Source organism: Lissotriton vulgaris, chromosome 12 (assembly GCF_964263255.1).
Source record: "Lissotriton vulgaris chromosome 12, aLisVul1.2, whole genome shotgun sequence".
NCBI lineage: Eukaryota > Metazoa > Chordata > Amphibia > Caudata > Salamandridae > Lissotriton > Lissotriton vulgaris.
Window position 1 is genome coordinate 548,256,544 of NC_141700.1, and position 19,492 is coordinate 548,276,035.

At 45.8% G+C, this 19,492-nt stretch overlaps 1 protein-coding gene across 2 annotated transcripts in view; it reads left to right on the forward strand.

Annotated features, from left to right (window-relative positions):
* Positions 1 to 19,492, forward strand: part of PIAS3 (protein inhibitor of activated STAT 3) — a 597,438-nt gene that overhangs the window by 466,370 nt on the left and 111,576 nt on the right. For both annotated transcript variants that reach the window (XM_086945355.1, XM_086945354.1), the window contains exons 7-8: positions 16,852 to 16,957; positions 18,573 to 18,646. In XM_086945355.1, the coding sequence (XP_086801481.1) occupies positions 16,852 to 16,957; positions 18,573 to 18,646 (180 nt within the window). The remainder of the gene's footprint in view (positions 1 to 16,851; positions 16,958 to 18,572; positions 18,647 to 19,492) is intronic.

Consider the following 19,492-nt stretch of genomic DNA (forward strand, 5'->3'; position numbering starts at 1 on the left):
ATTGTTTTTTTCCGCCATTGGGTTCGGATGCGGTCTCGACGTCTCTCTGTCGGAACCGAGAAAACATAACTTTAAACGGCCAAAAGGCTGTGTGTTCTTGACGTCGGTATTGTTTGCGTGCGGTCTCGAGTTCTTCCGTCTCTCGGAGCCGGAATCAGCGGAGTATTTCTACTCTTCGGACATCGAGGCCTTCTCATCGCGACTCGACACCGACTTTCCAACATGGAGCGGAGCCCATTTAAACTCTGTCCGCTCTGTGGGTCCAAATACCCACATATAGACGTGCACCCGGTCTGTAACAAGTGCCTTTCGCCAGACCATGACGAAGGAAACTGCAGGGCTTGTGCGAGTTTCAGGTCAAAGAAGACTCTCACCATTCGGCGCGCGGTGCGCCTTGTGGCCAAACAAGCGGCCCCGGATCCAGAAAACATCTTCGATGACCAAGAAGAGGAGGACCAGAGCCATCATCTTCAGATTTCCCCGCCCGAGACGGAGGTCGAGGCAGATCCGGAAGACGACGACGGAGTCGTGGGTCAAGGCCTTGAATACGTCGACGAGGTAGGGGACGACGAAGAGGTTTATGGGGCCGCGGAAGATAGCTCAGAGGACGAGCTATGCCCCGAAGTTTACGGACATAAAGAACGGGTCACGGGATCGCCTGTCGGCCTTCCCCAAGACCCCGTAGCGCAAGCCACGGCCCCGCCTTCGGGCCCGGCCACGGACATACTTGCTGCGCCGAAAGTATCGAAACCGAAACTGAAAGCAACGGTATCGACAACACCTAAAATGGCCGACCCGAAACCGAAACTTAAGGACTCAGGCGTCCCTAAGATGGCGATCGTAACAACAAAAACGAATAAGCCTGCAGCCTCATCGACTCCGTCGACCTCCGGTCCACAGAAGTCGAAGAAATCTGGCGATTCCACGGGGTCGAAATCGGCGCCGGAGGAGAGATCCTCTAAAAAGGGTGGCACGCACAAGACAAGCGCGGCGGCGCCGGCAAAACACGCCAAAGCCAGCGACACAGCTCCGGCTCCGACTGGGACATCTGCGCACCGGTCCAAGGACTCGGGGTCGGCGGACGTGGCATCATCGACCAACCCTCAAAAATACCAGCAGAACGTCGGATCCGAGGGCATAGCCACCTCGTCGGTGCCAAAAACCACTGTCTCCGACGCCTCTCTCATTGCTTCTTCACTACAAAGAATTAGGGAGAAGGCCTCTGCTTCGTCGGCGCCGGCGCCATCGCCGCAGAAGGCGACAGACGTCCCGGTCAAGCCTGTAAGTAAACTCCTCTTCCTTCTGCCGCCAAAAGTGGCGCCGAAGGCCTTTTCATCAAAATCGACGCCAAAGAAGTCGGAATCTTCTACGGCAGGGGCACTTTCAGGTCCAATACTCGACTCAGAAGAGGATTCGGAGTGCTTCATAGATGCAGAAACGGGCAGACTAACCCTTTACAAAAGGAAGATCACTTCGCAGCCGGTGGAATCCTATGTCATCCCCCTGAAGAAGAAAAAGTTTCCTCAGGACGCCTCAGGCCTCATGGAACCTATCCAGCCCACTCCAAGAAGGAGCCCAACACCGTCTCCAGACCACTCTGAAAGTGAGGGCTACGATGAAGATGACCAATACACTTTCCCGGTCAATGAACCAGGCGCACAACAGGATTCATATGATGACATTGGGGACCAAGGCACCCAAAATGTGGGACAAGACCCACAGGCTTTCAGTACACGTGCATCCCCGACAGAGGATTCTGCAGGTTTCCATGCACTCATTGAGAGGGCAGCTGCTAATCATGATGTGGACATGCATGCTGACCCAGTTGAAGAAGACTTTCTATTCGACACCTTTTCAGTCTCGGAAAGAACTGTGAAGACACTGCCTATGCTCAAAGGGGTCCTCAAGCATGCTGCGGACATCTTTAAAGAGCCTACCAGGGCGAGGGTGGTCAATCCACGTATTGAAAAAAAGTACAGACCAGCGCCTGCAGACCCTGCATACATTCGGGGACAGTTGCCGCTTGACTCCCTGGTGGTCGCAAATGCCCGTAAAAGGGCCAACTCCCAAACAACGGGTGAAGCTCCTCCCCCGGATAAGGAGTCCAAAGTGCTAGAGGCAGGAGGCAAAAGAGTGGCTGCGCAAGCTGCCAATCTCTGGCGTATTGCAAATACACAGGCACTACTGGCACGTTAAGATAGATCACATTACGACACACTAGAGCAAATTGTGCAACACCTGCCTCCGCAGTTTCAGGAGGGCACCAAAATGGTTATACAGGAAGGACAACTGATCTCCAATGCGGCCATAAAGTGTGCACTTGATGCCGCGGACACAGCCGCTAGGGCTATTAACACCAGTGTCATGCTGAGACGACAGGCGTGGCTCCGCATATCGGGGTTTAAACCTGACATCCAAACAACCATACTTAATCAACCAGTCAATCCTGATAGACTGTTTGGTCCAGATGTTGACACCACCCTAGAAAAAATTAAAAAAGACACCGAAACTGCTAAATCTATGGGGGCCCTACAATCACAGCAGTTTCGTGGCAATAATTTTCGTCGCTCAGGTGCCCGTGGAGTCACCAGAGGACAGATGGGTCAGCAGTCACAGTTCCCTAGGGGTGGAGCACAATCCTCGTACCCCAAACAGAGCAAGAGGGGCTACAGGGGAAACAGCAACAAAGGACGCGGCAGAGGGAACAACAATACACGCTCCTCTGCCCCAAGCAATCAGTGACTCACTGTCACTGCCCCCCGACCACTTAACACCTGTCGGGGGGAGACTACAGCAGTTCCTGCCCGTCTGGATCAACATCACCACAGACAGGTGGGTGCGACAACTTATCCAGTACGGTTATTGTCTAGAGTTAAAATCCACTCCACCCAACATTCCACCAAGGCAAAGACCTATGTCCGCAGAGCACTTGCACTTATTGCAGCAGGAAGTGGTGGTGATGCTGCAAAAAGGAGCAATCGAGCTCGTGCCAGTGGGGGAGGAAGGCACAGGGGTATATTCCCTGTACTTCCTCATTCCAAAGAAGGACGGATCGCTCAGACCAATTCTGGATCTCCGTCCCCTCAATCTGTATATACTGTCAGAGCATTTCCATATGCTTACACTGCAACAGATTCTTCCCATGTTAAACAAAGGAGACTTCCTAGCAACCTTAGACCTCAAGGATGCTTATTTCCACATTCCCCTACACCCGTCCCACAGAAAGTACCTCAGGTTCACTATCCAAGGCACGCATTATCAGTTCAAAGTCCTACCCTTCGGAGTCACCACAGCCCCAAGGGTGTTTACCAAGTGCCTGGCGACAGTGGCAGCGCACCTCAGGAGGCAGAACATCCATGTCTACCCCTACCTCGACGACTGGCTCGTTCAAGCCAGGTCGGAACAACAGTGCGCCGCGGACATGTCGACTACCATTCACCTCCTTCACGACCTGGGTTTCTCGTTGAATTACCCAAAGTCACACCTTCAGCCGGCACATGTCCGACAGTTTCTGGGTGCGACAATCAATACCCTGACGGCCAAGGCGCAACCAAACCAGGTCAGGATAGACAGCATGCAGTCTCTAATCCAAAAGTTCAGACCGAAACACTCACTTCCAGCACGAGTGTTCATGCAGTTGATAGGCATGATGGCCTCCTGCATCTTCATAGTCCCTCACGCACGGTTGCATATGCGCCCGCTCCAGGAGTGCTTAGCAAATCAGTGGACACAGGCTCAGGGACAATTAACAGACCTAGTGTTGGTTACCAGTCGGGCATACAACTCTCTGCATTGGTGGACTCCACACAACCTTTGCAAGGGCCGACTGTTCCAGGAGCCAGTGCCACAGGTTATCCTGACGACGGACGCATCTCTCCAGGGATGGGGAGCTCATCTGCTCACTTACACGGTGCACATCAACTATCTAGAACTGATGGCGATCTTCATGGCGCTCAAGTCCTTCATTGTACATCTGTGCAACAAAGTGGTGTTAGTCCGGACGGACAACATGACCGCGATGTACTACATCCAAAAGCAGGGGGGAACCCACTCACCTCAGCTGTCTCATCTGGTTCAGAGCATGTGGAAGTGGGCCATTCAGAGGAACATCTTCCTCATGGCAGAACACCTCCCAGGGAAGGACAATCAGATGGCGGATCTGCTCAGCAGATACAGCCATCAAATGCACGAGTGGGAGATACATCCATCAGTACTCCAGCCGTACTTCCAAAAGTGGGGTCATCCAGAAATAGACCTGTTCGCCACAAGGGAGAACGCAAAATGCCAAAGCTTCGCCGCCAGGTTCCCACACCCGCAATCACAGGGCAATGCGATATGGATGAACTGGTCAGGCAAATTTGCGTACGCTTTTCCCCCGACACCTCTGATGGCGAGAAAACTAAGGCAACACTCGATGACACTAATCCTAGTTGCTCCAACGTGGGCGCGCCAGGCCTGGTACACCACGTTCCTCGAACTCTCAGTGGTACCGCATCAAAGACTGCGCCTCACGCCCAGACTTTTGACGCAGAACCATGGAGAAATTCAGCATCCAGATCCGCACCAGCTCAACCTAGCGATCTGGCTCCTGAAGTCTTAGAGTTCGGACACCTCAACCTACCTCCTGAATGCATGAACATCATCAAGGAGGCGAGGAAACCGTCAACCAGAGCATGCTATGCCGCAAAATGGAAGCGTTTTGTCATTTACTGTGCAGACAATGACATAAACCCGCTAGATGCATCTATCCCTAACATTATTTGCTATCTGTTACACCTTTACAAGTGCAAACTAGCGTTCACTTCTATTCGGATACATCTATCCGCCATCGCAGCTTACCTTCAAAACAGGCAGCATCTCTCGGTCTTCAGGGTGCCTGCCATTAAAGCGTTTCTTGAAGGTCTGAAACGAGTCATTCCCCCAAGAACACCGCCAGCTCCGGTGTGGAACCTCAATGTGGTCCTCACCAGACTGATGGGACCACCATTTGAGCCACTGCACTCGTGTGAACTGCAATTCCTAACGTGGAAAGTAGCTTTCCTAATTGCTATTACGTCACTAAGGCGTGTTAGTGAGCTACAAGCGCTCACAATCCAAGAGCCATTCATTCAGATTCATCCAAATAGGGTAGTGCTACGTACTAACCCCAAATTCCTTCCAAAGGTGGTGTCACATTTTCCTCTCAACCAAACTATCGACTTGCCGGCATTCTTCCAGAACCCACAAACAGTGGCGGAAAGAATGCTCCATACGTTAGACGTACGGCGGGCGTTGATGTACTACATAGACAGGACACAACACTTTAGGAAAACAAAACAACTCTTTGTTGCCTTCTCACCACAACACAAAGGCAACCCCATTTCCAAAGCAGGAATAGCCAGATGGATTGTTAAGTGCATTCAAATCTGTTATCAAAAAGCCAAGCGCACTTTAACAATACCCCCAAAGGCGCACTCCACACGCAAATTGGGGGCATCCATGGCTTTCCTAGGAAACATTCCTCTAGAGGACATTTGCAGAGCAGCCACGTGGACTACACCACATACCTTTACAAAACACTACTGTGTTGATGTACATTCCAAACAGCAAGCAGCTGTAGGACAGGCTGTTCTCAAGACACTTTTTCAGGTTTCTGCAGCTGGCACGGGCAACCGCCGCTGATGGAGGGACTGCTATGTATTCTATGCTAAGATATGAATTTAGCAGCCCACATGCCTCGAACTGAATATGCTACTTACCAGTATGCATCTGTTCTTGGCATGTAGGGCTGCTAACATTCATATCGCCCACCCTCCTCCCCGGTGCCTGTCGCAGCTGCAGATATACTATTGTATTCAATCATTAGCATGGACATCCTTTATACTTTTCACTCTATCCTCTGCCACAATGGCGAAAAACAATCTGAGGATGGAGCCGATGCCCATGCGCACTGTAGTCCAGGGGAGGAGCCACCTATCTCAGGATACTTCGAAGACTCTTCCAGGACAACAATGTGCGATCATCCGGACCCAACACTAGGCGGCGATCTAATGCTAAGATATGAATGTTAGCAGCCCTACATGCCAAGAACAGATGCATACTGGTAAGTAGCATATTCAATCATGATTTTAAGAGAGCCTGCAATTCATTATCATTCCCCAGTGGCTCGTAGAGTCTTTCAAAACGAAGTACTTTACAAGTGTAGTCCCTCCCTTGGCAGTTATATACATAGAGGAGGATCGTGTCACAGTTTGTTAAAAAGCCATGGACTTTTTGACTACAGATAAAGAAATGTTCCTCTTCCTTATGACTAACTTTAATAGTTTGTTTGGTTTAAGTGAACATTAATACATTCAACAGACTTTCATTATAGAAATTATATACACATTAAAAAAATTAAATCATAAATAGTGATCGTAAAAACAATGCAAGATTACTGTAGGAAATCCACGTTTACTGTGTGGTCACCGGGATTATTCATCTTTTGCTAGACCTTATATTTTTTGCTTGCTTTAGAACTCTGTAGATTTTACTCCTGTTTAGCAGGAGTAAAACTGCCTGTGTACCCTCTTAAAACCTAGTTGAATCTGCCTAATCCTAATTGTCAGCTTTAACTTGTCCCTAATCTGTGATGTAGAAAGTTCACCCATGGCCAATAAGTTACATGCTACTAGTGGTCTGCTGGACATATTGTGCCATCCTCAACAGTGGCAGGACACACATACATTTCAGGCTAACCATGTGTAGATTGACTGCTGCATTGTAAACCCTTCAATACTACCTGTCAGAATACACTTCACAAAGGACTGCTGGGCACCTGATCGCCGGACTACCGACCCCAGGAAGCAGCGGGGCACGGCGGACTGAGGCAGCCACTCCCTCCACCTACGGGGCATTTTTAAACTGTTTGCGCCTCCTGCTCCGAGGGAGACGTTTCACAAAGGACTGCTGGGCACCTGATCGCCGGACTACCGATCCCAGGAAGCAGCGGGGCACGGCGGACTGAGGCAGCCACTCCCTCCACCTACGGGGCATTTTTAAACTGTTCGCGCCTCCCGCTCCGCGGGAGACGCTTCACAAAGGACTGCTGGGCACCGGATTGCCAGAGTACCGACCCCAGGAAGCAGCGGGGCTCGGCGGACTGAGGCAGCCACTCCCTCCACTACGGGTCTATTTAATCAAACAGTACCTCCCGCCCCGCGGGCGCGCTCTGGGCGAAGCCCGGGCAAAGGGCGGGACCGTCTGTGGCCCTCCGTGGCTGGACGAGGCTGGACTGGGCCACCCCTCCTGTAATCCAGATACGTTTCCCGGCAGGTAGAGTGCGCATTGGGACATTGTGCTAAGTGACTGTTTTGAGGACCTGCGGCTCCCTCCTATAGACAGTGGGCGTGCATAGTGGCCTAGGAAATTAGTTGGCTTGAAGTCTAATTATGGGGAAACGAAAGGCTGTGGATGCTACGGGGGGTATTTTAGACTCGGGGGTGGGGGCTCGGAAGGGGAAGAAGGCAAGAAAAGTTACTAAGATCCCCGTAAATAATTGTGTCATGGACAGAATTGACGGTATTATTACAGATTGTGAGGAAATCCTTTCAACCGATAGACCTACTCCGGTATCTATTACTACGTCCCTGTAACTAAGAATAGTGGCTCAGTTCATACTCTATCTATACCCCAAATGTTCCAGAGACTCCCCAATTCACAGGCATCGGATATTGTGTCATCAGCAGTTTCTGTTCAGCCGGGAGAAAGGGGCATAAGGGTGAGGAGCCCTGTTGATATTTCCAAGGGGGCGGAAGGGGGTCATTTGGAGCCATCAGTGGTTGTGTGCTCAAACCGCTATGCCGCCTTTGCTGAGCTTCCAGATTTTCACTCTGGTGGCCTATGTATCCCCCCCTGAGGTCACTGAGATTTTTAACAAACCATGTGATATTGCCCCTACGACATTTAGAGATGTGGTACAGCTAGTAGGTTCTCTTCGTTTAGAAATTGAGGATTTGAAAAAGATGATATTAGATTTAGCGGTGGTAATTAAAAAACAAACCGTGACGAGTCCACCTCACCCTTCTGGAGAAGTGTGGCTCACTGGTTAGAGCAGGCAGACCCTGAAGCAGAGGTCAGACCCGGGACCAGGGTTCAATTCCCGGCGCGGCAGGGTCTTGAGCTCAAATGTCCATGGACTCGATAATTCTCGCTTCGGTGCCTGATCTAATCATGGGTTCACACTCTGCAACTCTGGGCATTAAGCTTGCTTAATCTCCACAACGGCCCCCCCGCGGCGGGATGCCTGGCTTTCACCTTGGGGATGCCCTGTAGGGGCTATCTCGCAGGGAAAAAGCCAGGACGGGTTCCCAAGGCAAGCGCGGAGATACCCCTTCGGGGGTCGAATCTGGCGCTATATAAGAACATAATAATAATAATAACAATAATAAACCAGAAGTTCCCTCTCCGGTTTTAAATGCAGACAACCAATTGTTTTCCTGTACAAAAAATAAACCTATACAAGATGGTATTACTATGTTTCATCAGGGGTTGGCCCGAATACCAGCAAAGCTTTCTACTTCTCGGGGCCTTCCTCCAATAGCCAAAAATCCCCAAAAAGAGTTATTGACGCCTGTTCTTTTGAAAAATCGGGCCGATGGGCGTATTGATCCGGCCCTTGGTTTGACAGACAGCCCACCTACACATAAAACCATCCTGTTAGGAGTGCCTATAGACTCTTCCTTAAGGAACAAGGTCTACCCACAAAGCTTAGGGACTTCTTTCAGGGACGATGCAATAACTCTCCACCTTCCACCTGATTGCTCACCGTATGTGGTGATTCTCAAAAATGTCCCATTATTGGTTAATCAACGCAAAGAGACATACCCCGAGCTTAAAAACAAGGTTCGTCATTGGCTCTCCAAATCCATAAATTTCTCTTCTAGTAACATTGGGGATATTCTGTTTGTGAGAAGAGTCAAGTGGGTTGGTCCCTCTGCGAAAAAGGTGGGAGGCGACTGTGTTGTAGTTCATTGTAGATCCTATCTACTTGCAAAATGACTGATAGAGGAAGGAAGATTTTGGAACAACCAGTGTGGGGCAGGCGGAATTAGTATTTTACCACTTGGTGACTTTTATAAGCACCTAGACACAAACCATACAGGTATCACTAGTGGTGGGACCTGGAATCGGAGACCTGCCATTTGCAGAACTTAACCATTGTTAGCAGGGTTTGGCAGAGCTTATTCATTCTCAGGCTTGGACGCCCAGGATTGACTTCGATCTGTACCTGGTATAACTTTGGACTCCGCTGGGGCACCAATTGGTGTGGTCTCAGTTGGGAGTGCAGTGCCACCAGTTGATTCCCCCTTGATCTTAACTGCCACTATTCACTCATATGAATACCAGGTAGATTCTATTAGTGACAGAGTTGATATAAAGGGGAGGGATAACACTGAGGAGGTGGCTAATCTTTTGCAAACTTTGGAAATTCTCTCATGGAACGTGGCTGGTATTCAATCCAAACTGAAAGATTTGGACTGGTGTATTTTCATGGAGAAATTCCATATATGTATTTTACAGGAAACTTGGGCGGTGGAAAAAATGTATAGACCAGGCTATACCACTTATAGTGTGGAGGCTAAAAAGGGAGCGCTAGGTCGAGCTGCTGGTGGTCTTCTGATATGGGTAAAGAACCTTTTGGTTGGCAGTTTTCAGGTTCTTGACATTATATCAGATGAATTTTTAGGCCTGGAAGCGGCTTCCCTAATGCGAAAATTCCTCTGAAGATCTTTAATATTTACAATCGTTTTAGTAGCCCCCATTAACCCTCAAACACAATAATAACTTTGTTAAACTATCTAGAAGCTTCCATGGGGCAATACTATCTGATGGTGGCCGGTGATTTTAATTTTTCTTTTGAACCGGTAAACTACATACAGGATCTGACAGCATCTGAAGATGAAGCAAGAGGGATAGCGAGACTAAATATCCCCTGCTTAAATAAATGCTCAAAGGCTGTAGAACAGATCTCATCATTTGTCATTAATCATGGGTTGTGTGCATGTAATGGGAGAACAGATTCAGTTAGAGAGGCATCTTATACTTTTAAGAGAGGGCCATTTAAATCTAGACTGGATTATATTTTGGTAGATCTAGATCTCTGGACTAATGTTATAGATATGAAAGTCCTAGAAAGAAGTGACAGCGATCATAACGCACTAGCTCTTTCTATGTGTGATATGATTGACTGCCTGGGCCCCTCTAAGTATAAACGCCCTCCCCCCCGTATTAGCAAGTGAGGATGGAAGAAGAGTTAAGTGGGGAAATGTTCTGGCTGAACAAGATGTGTTAGCTCAGATCTATATAAAGGTGTCAGAAGTTATCGTTAACATAGATCCAGCAAATGGCAATAAAAATGACCCTTTAAGGGTCTTTCAGAACCTTAAAAATGATATTAAGAGGTATTTTTGTAAGCCGTTAGGTAACTTGCAGTTGAATAGATTTTCTGCCCCATGGTTTAATAATGCCTGCAAAATGGCTAGAACAACCCTGATTAGAGCAGTTAAGGGAAGTTCTTCCTCTACCATAAGAAAGTACAGGAAAAGCTATCAAAAAACACAAAGGGAGGCCAAGAGAGATTGGACAATTGAAAAATGGAGGCTTCTGGTAGTGGCTTCCCATCAAAAGAATAGTAAAGCTTTTTGGGACCTTTTAGCTAGAGATAAATCTGGGGAGGTGGCTCAATCTGACACCCACCCACAAGCCCCGTTTTATGCCCATCGTTCACCGAAGACTCGGTAAAGGATTTCTATGAGATCAATGTTAGTGAAACCACTTTGGCTTTAAAGATGTTGAAGAAGGGGAAGGCCTCTGGCCTGGACAGACTTCCAGGTGATCTTTTTAGTTCGGAGCCGGTTGTATGGGGCCCGGTCCTGACTGTAGTTTTCAATGCTATACTTAAGGGAGGTACGCTCCCGCCCACATGGTTGGGCGCAGAAATTATTCCTATCCATAAGAAGGGGGGCAAAGGGTTACCAGAGAATTACAGGCCAATTAGTCTAATTGACTTCCCCCAAAAAATGTTGGTAAAGTAATCCTAAATTGAATTCAAGACTGGATGGATGAAGTAAATATTCTGTCAGACCTCCAAGCAGGTTTTAAGGAATCCACGAGCACACCAGACCAGGTCCTCAAGTTTATGATGGTGATCTGGAAAGAGGGCACCATCAACAGGGGCCACCTGTATGTTGTGTTCGTGGACCTGAAGACTGCTTTCGATTCTATAAATCGGGAACAGCTGTGGGCTACCCTGAGGGACATGGGGATGCCGGTTTATTTGGTTAACATCTTGATCCGCATGCACCATGAAACCTATGCAAAGGTGAGATGGAGTAATGATGCTGCCCTTTCTGGGAAAATATCTATACAGAAAGGAGTACGCCAGGGGTGTGTCCTGGCACCTACTCTTTTTACCCTTTTTATAAATGGCATTATAGGGGAGCTTTTTAACTGTGTTGGGGCCCCCCCCAAAATTGGCTGGTCAACAGATCCCTTGCTTTTTATTTGCTGATGACACGCTACTTATTGCAAAAACTCCCAGTGGCATCCAAAACTTGTTAAATAGGTTTGAAAAGGCTTGCAAGAGCTGGGGTTTAATGATAAACTGTGGTAAAACAAAATACATGGTTTTCAACCCTTATAAGAAAAGTACAGGGCCCTTGTTTCTGGACTCACAGGCTCTGGAGAAGGTTAAAGCCTTTGATTATATGGGTATCAGGATAAGTGATGATATATCCTGGTCAAACCAGATTAGAAAGAGTACTTTGTCCCTCCAACACGTCGATAGAGTAGTTTTGTGTAAGATCAGAACTTCCCCCTATAGGCCATTAGCCCCTATTTTAGAAATTCATAAGGCAAAGGGCTTAGGAGCAGCCCTTTATGGGGCTGAGCTGTGGGGTCTGGATAATGTAAAAGAGTTGACCAGGGCCGAAAATACTTTTTTAAGGGCAATTGTGAGCGTCCCAGAATGTACTCCTCTAATACCCCTTAGATCTGATATAGGGTTAAGATGCATAGGATATTATGCTATCCTAAAGGCGCTCACCTTTTGGTTAAGAATTTGGGTGAGTAGAACGAAGGTACCATTAAGGTGTGCTATGGGCGAACTGCTTGATTTACATTAAAAAAACGGGCGCATCAAATGTCTTAAACAATTAAGGGATTGGTTCACCAAGCTCAGTATAAGCTATCTATGGGATGATCCAGGGTGTATCCAGAAGGCGACTATTCCGTTTTTTAAAAAAAGGTTCTGAGTTTTTATAGACAATGAATTCTTGTTAAATAGTACAAATGGTTCGCTCACAATAAATTTTCTTAATTTCAAATGCGAACTTACCTTTGAACAGTTTTTAGATGATATTGAGCCCCTTCAGGCTAGAGCTATATATTTGCAGTTCATATATGGGATTTTTACCATTGTACACTAGAAGAAGTAATTGGGCTAATGCACTTGTTTCATCTACATGCCCTCTGTGTTTGGACAAACCAGAGACCATAGAACATTTTCTCTTTTTCTGTACTACAGATAATGATTATCGGAAAAAATGGATCATCCCTGTTTGTCGTATTTTATCTTGTACTCGCCCCTCTGATGCGATTAGGATATTTACGTCTGATAATACCAGGTGGCTTGTATTTGCACTAACTAGGTATCTTCTGTATGCGTGGCGGAAACGTTTGAAGTTTTTATCAAATTAATTTTAGTATATGTAAAACAGTATTTATTGAAATGAACTATTACTTCTTAATTGTAATTGTTCCTATTTGGTACATGATGTTTTTATCTAATTTTATCCAACTGTTATCTGATATTGTATTATGATGGCTTTTATTCATGTAAATGATCAATTTTTCATTTGATCGAATACAATTAATTACTTACTTACCTGTCAGGAAAATAACCCTTCCTTTTAAAATGTAATAAATCAATCGATCAGTATATTTGTTGAGAACTACGTGTCAACCGTGAAGATTTCCAGGCGCTTCCAGGTTCCAGTTGATTAGCCGAATGGCCAGGTCTTTAGGGACTTTCGGAACTCTGGAAGAGATTGGAAGGTTCTTAGATGAAAGGGTATCTCATTCCATGTCGTCGCTGCTAGGTAGGAGAGGGAGTGACCTCTGCATCTGCTACATAGGATGCAGGGGTGATGGATAGAGAAAGGGACGCAGAGCGGAGGTGTCTGGTGGGCTAATGGAAGTTCAGGCGGTGGTACAATAAGCAGGTCCACAGTTGTATAGGGCCTTGTATGCATGGGGCAGGAGCTTGAACTGGCATCTCTTCTGCACAGGGGGCCAGTGGTGTACCTTGAGATAGGCGGTGATGTGGTTTCGTCTATGAGGATCCAGGATGAGTCCGACTGCTGCATTCTATATGGCTTGCAGTCATCAGAGGTGAGTTGCGCTCATTTGTAGAGAGCATTGCTGTAGTCCAGTCGGCTGGAGTTGAGAGTCTGGGTGATCGTGCGTCTTGAGCTTTGGGGTATCCATTTGAATATCTTAAGAAGCATGTGGAGGATGAAAAAGTAGGAAGGGGCGGCGGAGTTGACCCAAATTGGCATGGTTAGCTTGTTGTCCAGAAAGATGCCTAGGTTCCTAGTGTGGTTTATGGAGATAAGAGTAGGTCTGAGGGCCTGCAGGATGTGTCCAAGAGGAGCTAATTTTTCAGAAAATCCGTACCTCTGTCTTGTCCGTATTGAGCTTCAGGCAGTTGTCCTTCATCCAGTTGGCAATGTCTTTCATGCAGTTGTGGAGGGTGGTCTTGATGTTGGTGGTGTCTTCGGAGAGAGAGCATGAGTTGTGCGCCATCGGCATAGGATATGATGTTGAGTCTGGGGGTTTTAGCAATGCTGGCCAGAGGTGTCATATAAGTGATGATGAAGGTGGGGCTGAGTGAGGACCATTGGAGCACTCCAAAGATGTACTCCTTGGGTTTGGAGGTGAAGGCGAACTTTCTGTATTCTTCTGGTGAGGAAAGAGGCAATCCATCAGAGAGCAGCTCCTTGGATGCCTATGTTGTGCATCCTTTAGATGAGTGTGTGGTGGTAGATTGTATCAAAGGCTTCAGAGAGGTCTAGGAAGATCAGAGCCTCAGTCTCTCCTTGGTCGCGTAGGGCTCAGATGTCATCTGTAGGTGTAATGAGGTCTGTCTCGGTGCTGTGGTTGCTGCATAATCTGGATTAGGAGGAGTTACGTAGGCGGTTCGGTTTTGGGTGTGAGAAGAGTTGTTAGTTGATGGCTTTTTCTAAAATTTTGGCTGAGAACAGGAGCTGGGAGATTGGTCGGTAGTTGTTGAGTTTGCAGGGGTCTGCCAATGGTTTCAATAGGTCTGCATGTTTCCAGTACTTGGGGAAAGTGGCTGTGGCAATTGCGGTGCTGAACAAGGGGATGAGTATATGACTGATTCTGGCTTGGCTTAGGTTGAAGATGTGAAGAGGGCCTGGGTCGGTTGAGGCCATTGAGTGAACTGACTTCATTATGGAGTCGGTGTCCTGTGGGGTGAGCTGGTTCCATTCGGTTAGTCTGATGTCTGTGGTAGAAGTGAGGTCGTCGTGTTGCTTGACGAAGTCTGTTGACTTTGGCTGGATTTTTCTGTTCTGGATGATTCTGTGGATGTTGGCAATCTTGTTGTGGAAGAAGCTTGCAAGGTTGTCCAAGAGTTCCCGTGCCAGAGTAATATTGTTTGTTGCAGCTGTGGGGATGGAGAATTCTTTGACCATGTTGAAGAGTTCTTTGCTGTTTTGTGGCACTTGATTCACCACTTTCTAGGCCTTGTACCCAACATGATGGGGTTTAATGGTATTTTAAAGTGTTACATTGAAAATTAATAATACCATGTCCCTACAGTGACATGGCCTTAAATTCACAATTGCTATCCCAGATGTCCTATATAATGCAAATTAAAAAGCTAATACTGTATCATCCTGTGACATCACGCTGTCACATCCTGCTTGACAGGTTTGTTTACCCAAATGTAACACTTGAGGTTCACTTGAATGGGAGAGAACAGAATATCATAACAGTTCTTGTAGATTACCTGCTTGGTTGCTGACGAACCCTGCTTGTGTCCTAGAAGACTTCTGTCTCTGGATTTGTTGTAGGTACAGTACCTGTTTCAAACTGGAGTTTAGTGTTAGATGAGGGAGGGCACATAAAATACCATAGTTGACTCTAGACAAAAACCTTTGCCCTCAGAGCCCAGGTTTAGTGTTGCTGAAAATGCCATATTGTAAATGTATTTGAGCTTATATAGCGCACAGCTACCCGCAGTGGGTGTCCCGGCGCTTGCTTAGGGAACCCGTCCTGGTATTCCCCTGTGAGATAACCCCGGCAGGGTATCCACAAGGTGAAAGCCAGGCATCCCGCCGCGAGGGGCCGTTGTGGAGATTAAGCAAGCTATTGCCCAGAGTCGCAGAGTGTGAGCCCGTGAGTCGAGAAGGCACCGGAGCGAGAATTATCGAGTCCGTGAAATTTTTAGCCCAAGACCCGCCGAGGCGGGGAATTGAACCCTGGTCCAGAGCCGATCTCAGCTTCCGGGTCTGCCGCCTCTAACCCCAGAGCCACACTTCTCCACCCGCCTCTAACCCCTGAGCCACACTTCTCCACTTCTCGCTATGGGAGTCTTCTCTCCTGGCAGGGGGGGGGCTTAACTATTTAACTATTCCTTAATGTTGCGGCAGAGTATACATACTGGCCATATATAAATTGGGCCCTAAGTCAGAAGGTAAAATCTTTGACCACGTTGGTGTATCTGACCATGATGGTCAGCCTGAAATTGCATCTAGGGCCTGGTGTACCTCAGCCATAGACTATCATTGGTGCCTAGTGTTGTATTCAGCGCTATTCATACTTCACACTGTAAACATTTGTATATCTGGTTCCTCTTAATAGATTTTTGTCAAATTGTGTATTACATTTATGATTTTCTATTTTGTTTGGGATTTCTATTGTTTTGCATTTTGACTTCGTTATTGTTTTGGTACTTTACAAATACTTCACACATTGCCCTGAATTAATCCTGTCTGCTCTGTCTCATACATACCAGGGGATTGAGCTCAGATTAATTTGGCGAGTTTGAAGGTTCACCCTGACAAGGGAAGTTATTATTCTATGAGGTGGGTAGTCGCCCACCCCAAATTATAATCCTATTTTTTACTATTACAAATGACTTACTTATTACTTTGTACATGTTAACTTTCTAGTTAATTGCAAATAGTAACAAAACAATTAGTCAAAGGTAAACATGTTTACGTGGTAATAAATGTTTAGACGTTTCATTATCAAAAGAGCATAGTTGACATTCTCACTGTCATCCTAATAATTCTTTCAGGACATAGTCTCGGCTCTATACAGTATTCACTTGGATCTAGCTCAAGATATTTTTTATGTTGTATGTTTAGACGTCATGTAATTATAATTGTAATCTACAAGCTGGGCCAACAAGTTATTTTTTGTTTTTACTAGCAAGGAAACAAAACAGTTTGCCAGAAACAGTATTGCTTCAAACGTCTACATTATTGAATGTTTTGGTGGGAATAGGAGGCATTTAGGTATTACAACCATTGACTGCCATCACTGTGTACAGTTGTGAAAAGGTAGAATTTCAAGCTTCTCTATCAGATATTCTTTAAAAGTCTCGAGATGCAACTTCAAATGATTGACAAACTGTAAGTGTAATAGATGAATTCTATGATATGCTTATACTTACACATCACTTAATATGATGTGAAAAAGGTGTTCATAAAATACTGTGCAGTGAATAAATTCACTTTTGTTAAAATAGCACAGATTCCACTTAGAGGTAATATTTTTATTTCTCGTTCTTTTTTTGCACAGAACTACTCTCTCTCCGTGTACCTTGTGAAGCAGCTCACATCAGTCACTCTTCTACAGAAGTTAAGGTCCAAGGGAATCCGAAATCCTGACCACTCCCGGGCGCTAAGTGAGTATATATCCTTTTTAGGCTTTAATTGTGATTGAATAGAAGTAATTTAGCATAGCTTTAGCAAATTCGTCATTTAAAATACTAACCCTTTCCTATGTTTCCCTTCTCTGTAACAAAGGTAACCGTAAAGTGCTTTAATATGTGCCAATGTTGTGTCTTTCCTAGTGTCATTAACCTGACCATCTGCTGATTAAAATGTTGTTTTCTAGAATTTTACTTGGGTATTGCCTTTTATGATATTTTTGATACATTCTCAAAGGTACGTAGCACAACGCAAGTAATTGTCCATCAAAGGATCTTCATTAGAATCCATAAACACCCTGCCTGTGTGCAGCATCCCAGAACATTGTTCATAAATATACGAGGCTCTTAACAAAAATGTATTTCATTCTCAGTCTAGTGAAGGCATTATTTACAACTATGTTGTAAAGTTCAGCTGTATAGTCTTTCCAGCCTTATACACTTTCCAGGACCCTTTCTACCAATAAACATATGTGCTTCACTGGAAACTAATCTGCCTAAGGGGCAGCACCTAGCAACTTCTTCCCAATCCTGGTCCAAGTGTCATATTTGCTTCTTTCTCAACTGCACCTGGCTTGCCCCAGTCTTCTTCTTTGAAGGCGCACATCAAAGCCATACCAAGGTCTAGAACAGATACGAACGCATGTCTGCATAGACATATCAATTTCAAAAGGCTTTATTCGGTATGTATGAATACAACCATATAGCAACAACATAAAATAAAATAAAAAACATATTTATATCAATTTTGGTTTGCCAAATGCCATGATTACTTAAATACGGTATACATTTAACACCACATAGACATATCGTCCAACCCAAAGAGTGAGGTGGCTTAAATACCACACTTCATAACTACATAAATTATATTCGTCAATTGATTGAGTGTGAGGGGACCCTGGATGACCAAACTAAAAAGAGATAAAAAAAATATTTCAAATCATTCCTTTAGGAGTTTCTTGTTCATGCCTCTTTGCCAGATGTGCACAGATCGATTCTCTGCTAAAGAACTGGCCTATGATCATGTTAAATTTATAACTCAATTCCAAGGCCTTTTATTTAAAAAAAAGTTGCTATCCAAACTGATGATACGTTGGCTACTCCAAACTACTTTTCATACACCTGTCAAAGCACAAAGATTCGTGGGATGGTGGACATTTCTCACATTTAAAGGGAACTCCCTCCTCTCAATACAATTACACCTTTATGGTGACCATCTTTGAAACTCTTTGAAAAATCCAGTAAATCTCTGAAAGCAAAACGGATGACCATCAGCCATGACAAACTGACCAAACAGAGAACATTGTATCAGTTCCTGCTATTCTTCCCTTCAACCCAGACTTGCAAAACTTTCAGCAACCTCTGCCCTTCAGAAATACAGGATTTCAAAAAACATTCTGTATTTAAAATTAAAAAAGCATAGCTGTAAAAAGCAACTCACTGCTGCTTCTTCAACTTCTGACTCACCCCCACCACCACCACCCAGTAAGAAATGCTCTCTTGTGAAACTCAAGACCCAGTCGTAGATCGGCAGCTGTGTGCACTAACATGAATTATAATGATGGCTTTTTTTGTTGTTTATTTGTTTCAGTCAAAGAGAAGCTTACAGCTGATCCTGACAGCGAGATTGCAACAACAAGTTTACGAGTTTCTCTAATGTGTCCGGTGAGAAATGCTGATTGCTTAAAATAGATTGTAGTATTTACTGGTTAGAGTCTTGTAGGTGCTGTAACCACCAGCAGAGCTGTTAAGATTGCCCTTCGCTGTGCTGTAGGTAATGCAGCCAAAGTCAGCACGCTGTCTTTCCACGTTCCACGCAGTCCTACCTTTTCACCCGTCCCCTCCTTCTTCTCTCACTTGGCTCACCCTGCTCTTCTCTTATTCACCGCTCACTTGAGAACAACCCTCTCCCTGCACCCCCATGTGTTCCTTCCTTGCTTGAATCCCATCTACTCTTTCTTAACTTAAATCTTCTTCAGCAGGTGCCCCCCACTTTAGCATGACTAGTCTTATCACCTGAAATGTGGTGCTGACCAGTCTGTCTTCTGTGATGGGGGTTGAGTGGCAGCAGCTCAGATCGCCAGGTGCCTGAAGCAATCTGGGAGCTCCCCTTGCAGCAGCTGTCTTACATCCCTTTCCAGCAATTCTACATTGTAAAAAGGTGCTGGAAATGCACATAAGATGTGGACACCTTGCTGTGCATTTAAATGCGGCTCTACCTCAGTTCACAGGTGCACAGTTTATCGACTTCTGAACAATGAAAGGCCCCGTTTTTCTCCTGTGCGCTTGATATTCAAATCTGTGATTTGCTAGGCAGTATCAAATTCTGACCTTGGATAATTCATAAGCCCTCGTATCGATGATAGCATTATGTTTGCAGTAAACCTTAAAACTTAGAATTTAGAATTGACAAATTATTTATCACAATATAGAAATGCTTCTGAACAGATTCTGATAAAAACTTCTTTGTAGGCTCCATATCTGAGGGCTCCAACAAATGTAATCTGTTTG